Genomic DNA, 16148 nt, shown 5'->3' with positions numbered 1-16148 from the left:
CTTATGGTTGGCTCCCATTTGTCGCAATTTTGTGGAAGCTCTTCAGCAAACCAGAGCAAGCAGTACCCACTTTCTGCCAAACCTTTAAAATCCACTAATGGGGTCGAGGTCGTTTTGGGCAGTTGCCTTGCAGTTCATCACTTGGCCATCAGGTTGCTTATGCCAATCTGGCAACGGGGCAGCTAGAAGCATTCGCTTTATGATGCAGTCATTGGGTCTTCTAAGGACACGGTCAAGCCAACAAAGTCTTCTCTGTTTGGCAATCGTGGCGGTGGGTTCGATGCTAAAGCAGCGGTGGTGCGCATCAACATTTGAAATTCTGTCGCAGTATCGAATCGTCAGGATTTTTCGTAGACAGAGATGGTCAAAGACCCCCAATGATGGAGATGAAGCGGGTTCTGGGGCCAAGATTCGACTGCATAGAAGAGAACAGATCTAACACCCGTTTTATAGACAAAGATTTTTGTCTTCATGATGATTTCCGGCCTTTAATACTACGGCGTTCCCGGCAGGCGATACGGCTTTGAGTTTGGCACCAAAGTGAAAAATAAGGGGGCCATAACTATAAATAAAGTTTCTACCACTATTAGGTAAACTAAGTTAAAACTGAACATCGGCTGCTGGAAGAGCCATAAATGTTTGTCTAGAATGGGAACCAATTTCCCCCCGCCTAGCCAAGATTAAATTCAAGGGCAACCCAGCTAATATGTCTCTACTATCAGCCTATGTTCCCACGCGCAATGCGCTAGACGAAACTAAAAACGATTTTTGCACGGGACTACAGACCGCGACTTCAGCTACAGCCGTACGAGATTAAGTAATTGTAGCTAGAGACTTCAATGCAAGAGTAGCACCTAAGGACCAAATCACTAGCAAAGTGCTTAGTAGCCTTGGATTAGGTCAACGTTGCAAAAATGGTGAAAGGCTAGTCAATTACGCCCTATTGATTCAACTGACTATTTCTGATACTCTTTTCCAGCATAAGCCAAGCCACCTATTAACTTGGTATTCCAACAATGACGTTAGCAAAGCCCAAATGGACTACGTAACCATCCAACAGCGATGGAGAGGCTCTATTCAAGATTTACGTTCATAGAAGAGAGTGGATACTGGATAAAAATCTGGGTCAGGTCATAAACTGACCATCACAAAAATTATCTTTCATCTTGCAGCATACAGAAAAAATAAAACAAAACCACGCATTCATAGCAGTAAACTCAAGGATGAAATTGTCAAACAAGCCCTCAGCTTAGAACTGACCAATCACTTTGATGAATTAGGTCGTGATTCATTGAGCCTTGAGGATACATGGGGGTCATTCAAGACAATTATTTCGGCGACAGCTGGGAAGTTCCTAGGGACCACAAAAGTGAAACGACAACACTGGATCTCTTCCAAACTCTTTCCTTAGTTGAGCAAAAGAGGAATCTGATCGGCCCTGTAGAAGCAATCAAATACCATAAGCAAATAAAAAGCTCGTCACGAATTAATCGTCAACAGATGTGGGAAGAAGCCTCCACCGTACTGGTAAAAACATTATACTACCCTTTTATAAGAAAGGAGACAAGACTGAATGTGGAAATTACCGAGAAAAAAGTCTTATAGATATTGCGGTAAAAATATTCGGGATAATTCTCTTGAATCATTTCAAAAGTGCCCGGGAGAAAAATACCTAGGAAAATCAAGCTGACTGCAGGTCAGGCAGAGGCTGCATAGACATTATTTTCGGCACCAACATATCATACAACAGTTCCAAAGGTATAACTTACCTCTAGCTTTAATATCCCTCGACTACATCGCGGGCTTCCACTCTGTTACTCGTCACAAGCTCTGAAAAATCTCAGAGATCAATGGCATGCCTGTAATGATTTTGAAATTATTCAGGTATCAAACAGTTCGTGGTAACGAACTGTAGTAAGGAGCGACCCGGCTCAATAGTAAGCGAAACTCTAAAAAACGGAATTTTGATGCTAAAATATACATCAACAGAATCAAATTTTCATGCTGATTTTAAATATATAAGTTTCATCAAATTTAGTCTTTGTCGTCAAAAGTTACGAGCCTGAAAAAATTTGCCTTATTTTAGAAAATAGGGGAAAACACCCCCCAAAAAAACACAGAATCTTAACGAAAATCACACCATCGCATTTGGCGTATCAGAGAACCCTATAGCAAAATTCTCAAGCTCCTATCTACAAAAATGTGGAATTTCGTATTTTTTGCCAGAAGGCAAATCACGGGTGCGTGTTTATTTGTCTGGTTTTTTTTTGTTTTTTTTTCTTTTCCCCAGGGGTCATCGTATCGACCAAGTGGTCCTAGAATGTCGCAAGAGGGCTCATTCTAACGGAAATGAAAAGTTCTAGTGCCCTTTTTAAGTGACCAAATAAATTGGAGGGCACCTAGGCCCCCTCCCACGCTCATTTTTTCTCTAAAGTCAACAGATCAAAATTTTGAGATAGCCATTTTGTTCCACATAGTCAAAAACCATAAGAACTATGTCTTTGGGAATGACTTACTCCCCCACCATCCCTGGGGGAGGGGCTGCAAGTTACAAACTTTGACCAGTGTTTACATATAATAATGGTTATTGGGAAGTGTACAGTCGTTTTCAGGGGATTTTTTTTTTGGTTTTGGGGGTTGGGTTGAGGGGAGGGGGCTATGTGGGAGGATCTTTCCTTTGAGAAATATGTCATGGGGGAACAGAAATTCAATGAAAAGGGCGCAGGATTTTCTAAAATTACTATAAAAAACACAAACAATGAAAAAATAAACATGAAAAGTTTTTTCAATTGAAAGTAAAGAGTAGCATTGAAGCTTAAAACGAACAGAGATTATTACGCATATGAGGGGTTCTAAGAACACTTTAGCATAAAGAGCGAGGTATTTAGGAGGAGATAAATACTTCGCTCTTTATGCTATAGTACTTTTAGTAATTTCAACTATTTATTCTACGGCCTTTCCGATTCAGGGGTCATTCTTAAAGAATTGGGACAAAACTTACGATTTATTGTAAAGAACGAGGTATTAACGAGGGTACAAACCCCTTCATATACACAATAAAAATTAAAGAATTTAAAAGTTTGTTACGTAAGTTAATTCCTAAGTTACGTATATTTTTTACTAATAAAAAAATTCGTTAAAAATTAAAATTTATAGTTGCCTTTTTATGTAACCGAAAAATTGCATGGCAACTAGGCCTCCTTCCCCATCCCTTATTTCTCAAAATCGTCTGATAAAAACTAAGAGAAAGCCATTTAGCCAAAAAAGGAATTAATATGCAAATTTCATTTTAATAATTTATGTGTATAGAGCCAAAATCAAATATGCATTAATTCAAAAACGTTTAGAAATTACATAAAAAAAACTAGTTTTTTAACTGAAAGTAAGGAGCGACATTAAATTTAAAACGAACAGAAATTACTCCGTATATGAAATGGGTTGTCCCCTCCGCAATCCCTCGCTCTTTACGCTAAAGTTTGATTCTTTGCCACATTTCTTCTTTTTAAAACAATTAAAAGCTTTAGCGTAAAGATCGTGGGGTTGCGGAGGGGACAACCCATTTCATATACGGAGTAATTTCTGTTCGTTTTAAGTTTTAATGTCGCTCCTTACTTTCAGTTAAAAAACTAGTTTTTTTTATGTTATTACTCAGAGTCAACAAGCCAGATAAGAATGTATGGAGAGGACAGTGAGGAAGTTCTAGTCGAAGTTGGAGTAAAGCAAGGCTGTGTTCTTTCTCCAATCTTGTTTAACTACCATGTAAACTGGGTTATATACCTTATTAAAGAGGATCTGACTGTCTTAGATCATTCGTGTTAATTGAACTCCATATTCGAGCTTTTCAAAAAGCTTGACTTAACGTCATTTTCTTGGCGATGCACCTGTTTCATCTGCGGATTTGGTAAGGGATTTAGCTATTCTTTTTGATGAACAGTCGAATGTTCACAAGCATGTGTCAATAATTTATCGAAACACTAATTATAGTCTGTTTCAAATCAGGAGAAGTTTCAGAAATTTAACCTTCAAACTGTTATGACAAAATACAAGACAAAATTATGCCCGATGGTAGAATATTACTTCTTTGTGTGGTATCCGACATGGAAACGTGACTCGCAACAAATTGTAAAGGCTCAACATCAAGCATCAAAGTTTGTGCCATTTTTGAGTCATTTACTGTATCAACGCCGACTACAATGTTCGGGACTTCCCTTCCTACAATTTTTAAGGAACAGGATTGACCCGATCAATCAGTTTCGTATTATGAATGGTATTTTTAACATGGACTAGGCTGATTCCTTTAATCTTTGTCGTTAATCAGCCATTCGATAAAACGTATAAACTGCATCAGCTACTAGTGCACAAGAAAAAAGGTCAATTTAGCTTTATTAACCGAGCAAAATAACTTTGGAATATTTTACCTAATACTGTAGTTTCTGCGCAAACGAAACAGACGTTGAAGAGTTCTCTTGATGAAACTGAGTTATATGAAAAACAGTTTCTGTAATAAGACCCGATCAATAAGTTTCGTATTATGAAGGGTGTTGATAATGTGGACTGGGCTGATTCCTCCAAGCATTGTCGTTATTCAGCCATCCGACAAAACTGTATAACTACGTCAGTCACTAGTGCACAAGAAAATAAGTCAATGTAGCTTTATTAACCGAGCAACAAAACTTTGGAATATTTTACCTAATACCATACTTTTTGCGAAAACAAAGCAAGCATTTAAGTGCTCTTGTTGAAACTAAGTTATATGAAAAACAGCTTCTGTTACATAAATAGTTGTATAGTTTTTTTTATTGAAGAGTATTTTTTGTATTGTGTTTTGCTGTGTCTCCGTTGAGCTGTCATTTCTATTTGTACTGCGACAAGTCTATGGCTTTCTCTTGTGTAAAATGAGGTAAATAAATAAAATTAAATAGTCTTCCAACTCACGAAGATATTGACAACGCTGTGAGCGTTGGCGCTGGAATCTGTTTTTTTAAATCTAGTAATCACGAGTTCTGGAAATGTTGGAGCAAATAGCCAAAGCTATTGGCGCATCTGAAACCTCTTTACGACTGATAGTTTCAATTCTACTCGGTGATTAATTTTTTCCATGTTTCTTAAAATTGCTGTGGTTCAAACGAAAGGGTCAGTTTAGGCTAGCCTATCCAAGGCAGAGCTAATTGCAATGCATTTTTTCAGGTTTCTCAGATGCTTATTTAATAACTTGGTTGGAAATGTGGAATTCTTTGGAGTAAATATGTATTTTCGCTTCTGAAGGCAACATTGTAGAACAAAAAGAGTTGTAGGTTATCATTAGATTCCTTATTTTGGGCTAGTATATTGGCTACTTACCACTAACAATTCACTGCAGCACCAAGCTTCCTGAGGCCAACACAGCTACGCAACTCCATCCCAATCTCATCAAAACCTCCCTCTTTACACCCTCCCAGGAAGGTCCCACCTTAGAGGAGGAGTTCTAATCTTGGTTTGCAGACTTATCTTCCTATTCTTCCAAACATTTTTTAACTGTAACACCCTGATCCTTGGTTATTCTACTTTTACATCTTCATTGCTCCCACTGTCTTATTAATAATACTAGGCTAGCAAGGTAAGTGAAGCTGTCTAACACTTGTTCATAATCTATAAAACTAAGGAACAAAGGTGTTTGACAACTAAGTTACTTGTCAATTATTTACCAAAAGTGACAATTTGGTTGACACATCCTCTACCTTTTCTAAAACTGCACTGTTCTTCTCTTAAAACTTTGCCCACAGCATCTCTCAGTCCTTCATAATTGCAACACTCACTCTTATCACTAAATGAATATTTTGACAGATGTTAAACTAAATCAAAACAAACTCTAATCATGTAGATTGTCAAAAGGGTTACAAAGCAATATTGCAATAACAGGTGTGCATATACACAGTGCATTTTGATGCACTGTGTATATGCTGGTTGCCAATAAGAAAACTCCTCAATATCACAAGAACTACTGTGGGTATTAAATTCAAAGTTTTATTTGAACTCTTATACTTTTATACTACATCTGCTCTTAAAATTCATCCAAATCAAAAGAGTGTAATTCTGTCTAAGCTGTCAAAGATTATAGGTAGAATTTTTTGAGAATGGTATTAAGTTTTATTTTTCAGGTCAACTAAAGGAGGTATAAAACTGAATTAAACTATACTATTTGTGTCAAGATTTTCAAAAGAGTGTATGTTGTTAAAAACTGTTGAAAGAGTTTTTCCAGCATACAAATAGCAGCCCAAATTATGAATTCTAAAATAAAAAATAAAGGAGATTTAAACTATTTTTTTCTTTTTCCCTGAAAAAACTATGACAATACAGAATGAACAAAAATTAACTAAAAAACGTTTTCCATAAAGTAAGTTTTCAAAGAAAAGTCAATAACTCCATTAAACTGTCCTTATTTCACTCCAAGCTGTGATTTAAGGTAATTAAACCAAAAAAGAGCAAAAATAGAATCAAATAATTTATCCAAGCATTAAACTACCACAAATCAGCATCAATAAATATAACCCAAAAAACCATAAATTACAAAAATTAACCAAGTCAAACAAGCAGAAAATACCATGAGTAGGGCTCACAAACCCTCTGTCTTTTCAAAGAAAGGACATAATTTGCACTTTACCAAAAAAAATTAAATGTTTTCACTTATATAGCTTTAATAAATCAAAAATTATTAAGATTTTAAGGAATAAATATCAGCTTGTGTATATTAAACTGACAATGCATATTCATTTGTGTTTTTTAGTAAAGAGTAAATTATGTTTTATCATTGAGAAGGCATAGAGGTTATGAGCTCTACTCATGTTAGTCTCTGCTTGTTTTGAGTTTGACTCAGTCATTTATTATAATTTCTGCTTGTTTTTGGTTTCATTTATTTTTGAATACTGATTTGTGGTAGTTTTATGCTTGGTATAATATTTGGATTCTATTTTTGCTCATTTTTTGTTTAATAGTTTTTTTTTTACTTTTTCTATGAGAAACTTATTTTGTGGAAAAGTTTTTTATCAGTAACTAAATAGGTCAAAATTGTTGTGGTTTGGTCATAGAATTTGGTAAAGGGGGGTCTGCTCCAGGAATCATTTAATTTTTGTTTCCAGTATTTAATTGAATCTTTGATTCTCTTATTTGTCATCAAAATGCTTAATAAGCACTTTAAATGTCATATTCCTTATATTTCAGATTTATATGCTGGCCCATATATGTAGAACTGCCTCAGTATATAATACCATACTGACTTCTGTTTTTTTTTTTTTTTGCTTTTCTTAATGTTTCTTTTAACCAGCTCAAAAAAAAAGAAGAAAAATTGACATGTGCTAAGAATTATGACTGAAATTAGTTGCATTTCACAACACCAGCTCTACTTGTGGGACATTCATCTCTGCATCAGCATGCTGTACAAAATGTCTTCTGAGAATAGAATAAAGTGAGTTTAAACAAAATATGTACACTTTTTCTCACAATTTAGAAATTTGTTGTGCAAATATAAGGAGTACCAATGCATTATCTTTTTCTACTGTTATCAGTTTTATGATGCAGCAGTAGGAGTCTGAGCTTTGCTTCTGAAGGGAATTATAGATATATAAACAATATTCATTGTAACCCCCCTCCAGAAATGCATACCCCCAATACCCTGATCTACACAAAAAAAATTTGTGTAATTTTTTATAAAATTCGTTTTTGAAACAAAGATACAAAGGGGAAGGTTATTTTCAAACTCCAGGAGCCAATTTTCCCTTCCAATTGGCATGGAAGGTGATGGCAAGAATTGTTCAGATTTTCAAGATATGTACTGCAGCATTAGTGGTGAATCTGGCTGAAAAAAAGCCAAGTGCATATGACGTTCACCCAAAAGCTTGTTTATATTGTACTAATTTTGTCTGTAGCAGCTTATTCCTGACATTTTTAGTACAAGCCAAGCACCAGTAATTTTATTTATGATTTTTAATGTGTGTTTATTGTTTGTAATGTATTGTGTAATGTTTTTAAACTCACCAAGTAGCGTGTTTTTTAAATAGTTACTTTTCTTCACTATCAATAGCACTCCCTCTTGCCCCCCAATAAAAATACTATAGCTAAACCCCTCAAATGAACTTAGCTAGAATAAAGGCCAGAATAGTGAAGATGAGGGTGATGACAATTCTAGATGTAAGAAGAATTCAGTTCTCTCAGTCAAACTGTCTGACTTCTATGCTGTGCTCCATGAGAAAGATATAATGAGAGAAAGGTTGAGATGGCTAGGACACATTTTAGAGATGAAGGAAGACAGATTGTCAACGAGCATCCTTGGTAGCCAATCATCTAGGACCAAATCAAAAGTAAGTTGTCCCCAAATGTGACAGGAGGATGTTGTAAGGAAATCATTAAGACAAAGGTGGATGTAAAGAAGGGGGCTTTGAATAGATTGGGATTGAGGAGGAGCATGACTAGCTGTGTTAGCCTTAGGCAACTTGGGGTTGCAGTGAGCTGCAAATCTGTCTTTTTTTAAGCTGATTATTGCAATCAAGATAAAGCTCTTGATTTTGGAATTTGCATAGCACCACCAGGATACAGGGATGCCATACAGCTTCTGGAAGGAGTGCAAAGGAGAACCGCAAAGGCAGTATCCAAGATGAGAGACAAGTCTAATGATGAAAAATTGCAGGAACTGAAATTATCTACACTGATATATGGATGACACAGAGCTGATATGCTTATGATATATCAGCTTAATTCACAAGATTTCCCCCCTCCTCCAATTCATTTATCAATTTCCCAAAACATTGACATTGATTGATGGAGACATTCAAAGAAGCTGTTCAAGCCATCTGTCAAAACTTGACACTGACTATAGTTTTTCTCTGGCTGTGTAGTAAACCACTGCAATAGTCTCTCAAATACAACAGTCTCAGCACCCAATGATGACGTTTTTAAGAAGCTATTAGAAGCCAAATGGAATGGTTGTTACCTGGAAGTACCATTGGGATGCATTTGATGTATAATCTTTCACATCATCAAGTATGGAGTAGTTAACAGATCAAGATGGATCTTAATTTGCTCTGAAGTGCAAATTAAGGTAATTTTAAGGAAAATAGATAACAATGTAAACACATAGCCATTCTTGCAGTCCCACATACATACAAAGCTTTTCTGTCTTTCAAAGCAAATACCTGTTTATAATCTGAAAAATTCAGTACTAGAAAGGTCTCATAATGCAGGGGCTCCTTACTTATTAGTTTAAGCACAAAAATATAGTCAACGCCACACTTCCTTTACTAAAGTTGCAATGGTTGTTTTTTGATTAGGTCTAGTCAGTGTTGATACCTGTCATCAGTTTCTTCACTAGTACAACCAGCTTATGGATGTTTTCATAATAAGTAATTGTTTCGGAGGGAGAAGCTGTGAATTAGATGTTCAGTGATTGAAAATGGCAAGGTAGGGAATAAAACTGCTAGTACCACTTATATTCTACCATCTTGTGACTTTAAAAAAATGTGTAATGCTGTATGATAAAAATGTTTGGTGCTATTAATCTACAGTATTAAAGGATTAAAACTGAAATTTGTCTATAATTGATACTTAATCAGTATCTCTGTTTTCAAAAATTTTTTTCAAGTCAAAATCCAGTCTGCACAAAGTAGACCTAAGTAAGCTTGGAAAACTCTTTGCTCGTTAACTGGGCTAGTTGGCTTTAAGATGGTAGGCTTACTGTGGACCAAATCTTGCTTTTTTCCCTCCCTTGCATTTCAAAGTACCTGAAGAGACAAGCATGCAGCAGTTCCAGGTAAAATTAAGTTGCCAAACACCAGATAGGGTTGCTGATTCTCTTTTTGATGCTAGTTTCATTTTCTACTCTTATAAGAAATGTCTTGTTTGTCTCTCAGAGTTTTCTTTAAGAAAACAATTTATGAACCTGAAAATTTTGTTGCTCTCTATATTCCCCCTCCCCTAAGCTTCCCCTGTTATTTAGCTTGTTAAAAAAAATTAATAAGCTAAAAATTAGTGTTATGCTAGCAGTTTTTACAGTGTATATTTCCTAGCCATCTTAAGCTGTACTCCAGGGGACTCCTGTCTTTTTTGAGGAAACTAGACCTACTGTCTTGACTCAGATACAATGAATAATAATTTCTAACCAAGATGGAGATAAAATATCATTACTAAGACCTGTGTTGCTGCACTTTTCAAAGACCAGACTGAAGACTAGATTGTCATTTGAGCTTCACTGAAAACTAAATAGGCTGCTTTCAAAATTGCCTATCCATGTTGTTGAAACTTTTACTTTGCTATCAGTTTTTATCTAACTTGAATAAAATAGGTTAACAAGGAAGAAATAGTAATGAAGTAAGTATTCTGTTAAAACTGGAGCTGTTGTTTTTTATATATATGGATAATATTTTTTTCTCCTGAGAACTTGAATATGGACTTTTTTAAATATGACATTAAAAATGAAGAAGTTTGACAAGTTAGGTTTCTTATACACTGCAAAGAGAATAAACAGAATATTGGAAATTTTCCATGAAGAAACAGCATGATTTAAGTGCATAGTAGTTGGGCAAGACAGAATGTTTAGTCGAGATAAGTGGCATATGTAGGACCTCTGTTCAGGGGGGGGGGGGGCACTAGCTAAGTGCTACTGGAGGTGCAGCACCTGATTATATTTCTGTCATAGTCCCCTTTTTGAGCTCATTTATTACTATGCTACTAAAAAAGATAAAAATGAGTCCAATTAACCAAACTGAAGAGCTCTAATCTTGATAATCCTTGAATCAGATAAGAACATAAACACTGTAAACACTTCTTGTATTTTAATCTGGCTTGATTTCTTTCTAAAGTTTCATAAAACATAGGTCAAATTTTCTTAAAACAACCACCTTGACATTGTAATTGATAGACATGTATGTAGAGGGCATTCATCCTGCCCTCTCCTGTCTGATTTTGGAGCTGTATTTTCAGCTGCTTTAGCATAATAAATGAATGCTCTGTAGAAGTTGTGATAATAGAGAGAATACAATCAAGAGTGAATGCAAAGCTGTAAAAAAGGAGTTGTTGCACATACCAAGAGTTTCTGAAACTTCACTGGAATTATAAGACTCACCTATAGACCTCTATTTGGCTTGCCAGACAGTTAGTTCAGCAAGGAAGCTGGTCTCAGAGAAACAAAACTGCTTATATTTTGCAGCTTTGTGATAAACTTGGTTAACTCAGCATCAACAATAAAACAAGGGAAGAGAAGTTTGATTAAAATGATGTAGCTTGGTGGTTAAGAAATCTCATATTGGGCTTTTCACAAAGCTGCTTGAAGTATGGGGAAAAGACAAAGTCTTTTGTAAAAAAAAAGACGTGTCTGATGAGGAGAATTACCAACGTTGGTGTGCTGGTATTGAGGTGGGTGTCCAAATACTTTCAGCTGTCTGGACTGCTTTGCCATATAAAGAAGGAAAATTTGCTTCTACAGATCTTTTAATTCAGACTTGTATAGATCAATATGTGCACAGTAGGTAAGTAGATCTAAAGTTTTCTTCTGTAGAGATATGGAAGGTGAAAGCAGAACCGAAATAACTTTTTCACAAGAATCCGAGGGAAATTGAAGCTCAACTAGGTAATGGCTGCTACCAAAGAGTTGAATTTTGCCCTTAGACCAGAATCAGATTTGTTGTCCACAAATCTTTCCAGTACTCCAACAACTGCAGGGAAAACTCCAGAAAAGTGACAAGTCCAGTCTGTAGACCTTTACCAGGGCAAAGTCTAAACAATGCAAGGCACAATGCATGTAAATGGCAAGTGAATACTGCTCTCGTGTCTTTGCTTTGAGTGCCCCTGTACAACCTGGACATGCTACTACCTCCATGAAGACCAGTTTCAAATAACTTGTTCATGTTTGATTTAAACTCTAAGCAGGGTCTAATAATCTAATCTGCAAGACGTGCGTCAGTCAAGTCATTTGTAGCATCAAAACGCAAAAAAACTTTCTTCTATCTGATGATTATCGTAGAAACAGGCAACAAGAAGTACCTGTTCTTTTGAAGTCACGTCACACATCTCATCAGTCGATATCGGAAAAAACTTCGCAACTTTCGTTGAACACCAACCATGAATGCTATTGGAGCCACGTACTTTGAAAACGACAACATTTCGTAACCATATCCTCGATATTCCAGTTAATTGTTTCAGGAAATTCGTAGTCCTTTCCTGGTTTCCAGTGCCTACACATGAAGTCGAACTTTTGAGCATTAGAAACCTAATCACAGTTTTCAAAGGACTCCAGACCAATGTCAAGCAAGGTGATCATGGGTGCAGTGACTGAGGTGTCTTCTGAATGTTGGTCTGTTTCATGAATGGATTATTAATGCTTTGGCTTAGAAGGTACTCCGTCTTGGGCAAATTAACTTGAAAAGCTGGTTTAATTCAGAATTTTGAACTAAAGCATTTAAATATTTTTTTGAGACTGAAGCTTGCAAAAGAAGGTTTTTCAATCCAACGACCAATAGGTGTTTGCGCGACCATATTAATCAGCATTATCCTCGTCTTTTATTCAAATGGCCACAGGCCTCCTCCCTAATTCTTCTTCCATTTCTGCTTATTTAGCTGTTTTTTGTTTTCTTGTTTTTACACAAGAGTTCTGGCACCCTTTTCCTCGCACAATGAATAAAAAAACAGCCTAATTCATGCTCTTATGCTTATTGAAATTTAACTGCATTTAATAATCTTAAATTCAAAAATGGGGTTTCAATTCTTGTAACCTTCGGGATTGCATAATTTTATAGGAGAACTGACCTCAGAGTCACTGTTCTTTTTTCTTTGCAGACCTTAGGAGAAAAGGCTTGGTTGAAGAAGTGAGAAAATTAACAAAGGCCTCATAAGATAGGAAGAAAAAATGCAACTATGGCTGTCCAGCAATCTGCTCTTGCCTACCTTGTCTCATCAACAATTCTCTTTTCTTATTCGACAAAGATTTTATGACACATATTGCTGGTTAAAATAAGCAACAATCGTGCACGCTGTTTGTTTTCAGTTTAAGTCGCGAGATCAGAAAGTTGGTGATTATAAAGCAGCCACTGTAACTCTAGTTCTTGTATCCGTCTTCATTTCACCCCAATTTTCCCAAGAAATTAAAAGAATCCTCCCGTTTCCATGTGTTTTGATTTGAGGTAAAAAAAAACCAATTGGGCAATCAGCAAATTCGTTTCCTAAAACTACTAAGTAAATAAAAACTGAAAAAAATACTCCAGTGTGCAAAATAGCTTCTCTGATAGAGTTATGGACTTACAGTGGCCGCTTGTAACTACTAAGATTTTTAAGAACTTCGTAACTTTTCTGAGGTATTAAAGAAATTTAGTGTCTTACTATGGTTAGGATTTACAAGTAAACTCTTCTATTAGAATATGCAGTGAAATAAAGTATTTAAACCATTCTTGTGGTTTTCATGTTGGCCAACATAATTGACAATAACTGTAAATCTACACCTTATAGAAAACCGATCTAGACGATTAGCGTCAATGCAATGCTCTTGTAGGGCTAATTTGCTTCATTCTTAATATTCAATTAAATAAATAAAAAAACTAGTTTTTTTAACTGAAAGTAAGGAGCGACATTAAAACTTAAAACGAACAGAAATTACTCCGTATATGAAATGGGTTGTCACCTCCTCAACGCCTCGATCTTTACGCTAAAGTTTTTAATTGTTTTAAAAATTAGAATTGTGGCAAAGAGTCAAACTTTAGCGTAAAGAGCGAGGGATTGCGGAGGGGACAACCCATTTCATTTACGAAGTAATTTCTGTTCGTTTTAAGTTTTAATGTCGCTCCTTACTTTCAGTTAAAAAAAACTGGTTTTTTTTATTTAATTTCTGAACGTTTTTGAGTTAATGCATGTTTGATTTTGGCTCTCCGCACATAAATTATTAAAATGAAATTTGCATATTAATTCTTTTTTGGCTAAATGGCTTTCTCTTAGTTTTGATCTGACGATTTTGAGGAATAATGGGTGGGGAAGGAGGCCTAGTTGCCCTCCAATTTTTCGGTTACTTAAAAAGGTAACTAGAACTTTTAATTTTTAACGAACGTTTTTATTAGTAAAAAATATACGTAACTTAAGAATTAACTTACGTAACAAACTTTTATATTTTTACATTTTTATTATGTATATGAGGGGGTTTGTCCCCTCGTTAATGCCTCGCTCTTTACACTAAATCTTAAGTTTTGTCCCAATTCTTTAAGAATGACCCCTGAATCAGAAAGGCCGTAGAATAAATAGTTGAAATTACTAAAAATACTTTAGCATAAAGAGCAATGTATTTATCTCCTTCTAAATACCTCGCTCTTTATTCTAAAGTATTTTTAGAACCCCTCATATGCGTAATAATCTTTGTTCGTTTTAAGTTTTAATGCTACTCCTTACCTTCAATTGAAAAAACTTTTTCATGTTTATTTTTTCATTGTTTTTTTTTATAGTAATGCTAGAAAATTCTGCGCCCTTTTCATTGAATTTATCTTCCCCAGTGACACATTTCTTCAAGGAAAGATCCTCCCACATAGCCTCCTCCCCTCAACCCCACCCCCCAAACCAAAAAAATCCCCCTGAAAACGTCTGTACACTTCCCAATAACCATTACTGTATGTAAACACTGGTCAAAGTTTGTAACTTACAGCCCCTCCCCCAGGGACTGTGGGGGAGTAAGTCATCCCCAAAGACATAGTTATTATGGTTTTCGACTATGCGGAACAAAGTGGCTATCTCATAATTTTGATCCGTTGACTTTGGGAAAAAATGAGCGTGGGAGGGGGCCTAGGTGCCCTCCAATTTTTGTGGTCACGTAAAAAGGGCACTAGAACTTTTCATTTCCGTTAGAATGAGCCCTCTTGAGACATTCTAGGACCACTTGGTCGATACGATGACCCCTTGGGAAAAGAAAAAAAAGGAAAAAAAAATAAATCGCTGAAAGCGATGGTGTTAAGATTCGTTAAGATTCTATGACTTTTAGGGGGTGTTTCCCCCTATTTTCCAAAATAAGGCAAATTTTCTCAGGCTCGTAACTTTTGATGACAAAGACTAAATTTGATGAAACTTATATATTTGAAATCAGCATGAAAATTCGATTCTTTTAATGTATCTTTTAGCATCAAAAATCCGTTTTTTAGAGTTTCATTTACTATTGAGCCGGGTCGCTCCTTACTACAGTTTGTTACCACGAACTGTTTGATAATATTCTCCAATATTTAAATACATGAAAAAAGGAAAATGCTGTTTAAAGCTGCTAAAAAAAAACAGCCATTCATTAATAATCCCTTTGATTGGAATAATTTTGCCAACCTGCCAGGAATTAGATTAGCCAGAATTCAGTGTATTTAGCAGAAACCATTGTAGCCGTTAAGAGTCATTTTTTTTTTTTAATTGTATTGGTTATTTCAGGTTACCCCTTGTCATATATTTACACGAAGTACTTGAAGAATTTCGATGTTATTCACAAACACTTCTTCTTTTTCTTGTCTGGTTTCTGCATAGGTGTTTGGAACTTTGGTATGTTACTAAGTATATTTAATTACTTTATATTATTTCATGCAATTGGCTTAAGTGTCATAGTCTTGCTGTATGTGGTTGGCTTTAATTACATTAGCCTAACTGTTAAGATGTGTGCTTATCTTTAGTATGAGCCATGGAGAACTATGTGCTTATGTGCTAGTGTTAAAGTCCTGGTGTTGTCGATTATTTGGCTTGAGACAAGGATCTGTGGAATGACTCTGTAAGCTCAACCAGAATTTAATCAGCTCTAAATCAGTACCTGAATAAACCTGGCGAAGGTATTGCGTGTGCGAAAGTACAGGATGACTAGTTCTCAACCCTCTGTTGTACTCCCTAGCTGAAGCGCCTTGCAGCAGAGACCAGCGCCATCGGTCTAACTAAGAAGTCCGTTGCCGTTAATCTCCACCAAATTAAGCCGGTCTCATCCCGTTTTTCTTACTTGGTAATCTCTTCAAAGTTCTGACAAATGATTTGTCCCTAAGGCACCTATGACTGATTCTGTGCTTCACTTCAAGAAGATGTCTTGAAGTCGTTATCTATTGTAGAGGTTCACAACCTGTAGTTTGCGTACTTCCAGGGCTACATAGATTCCTGTAGGGTTACGCGAAAAAATATTAGTAACGACGGAATCAATT

The 16148-nt window shown here is 35.9% G+C and overlaps 1 protein-coding gene across 1 annotated transcript in view; it reads left to right on the top strand.

The window, feature by feature from the left end:
- Positions 1-4961: 4961 nt before the first annotated feature.
- The window catches only part of LOC136027733 (lysophospholipid acyltransferase 5-like), a 51401-nt gene continuing 40214 nt past the window's right edge, over positions 4962-16148 (top strand). Inside the window, exons 1-2 of the mRNA XM_065705188.1 lie at positions 4962-5082; positions 15403-15510. Coding sequence (XP_065561260.1) covers positions 5010-5082; positions 15403-15510 — 181 coding nt within the window. The 5' untranslated portion in view covers positions 4962-5009. The remainder of the gene's footprint in view (positions 5083-15402; positions 15511-16148) is intronic.

The sequence above is a fragment of the Artemia franciscana genome, chromosome 5 (assembly GCF_032884065.1).
Source record: "Artemia franciscana chromosome 5, ASM3288406v1, whole genome shotgun sequence".
Taxonomy (NCBI): Eukaryota; Metazoa; Arthropoda; class Branchiopoda; order Anostraca; family Artemiidae; genus Artemia; species Artemia franciscana.
The sequence above is the reverse complement of the archived record's forward strand: the minus strand, read 5'-3'. Positions and strand labels throughout refer to the sequence as shown.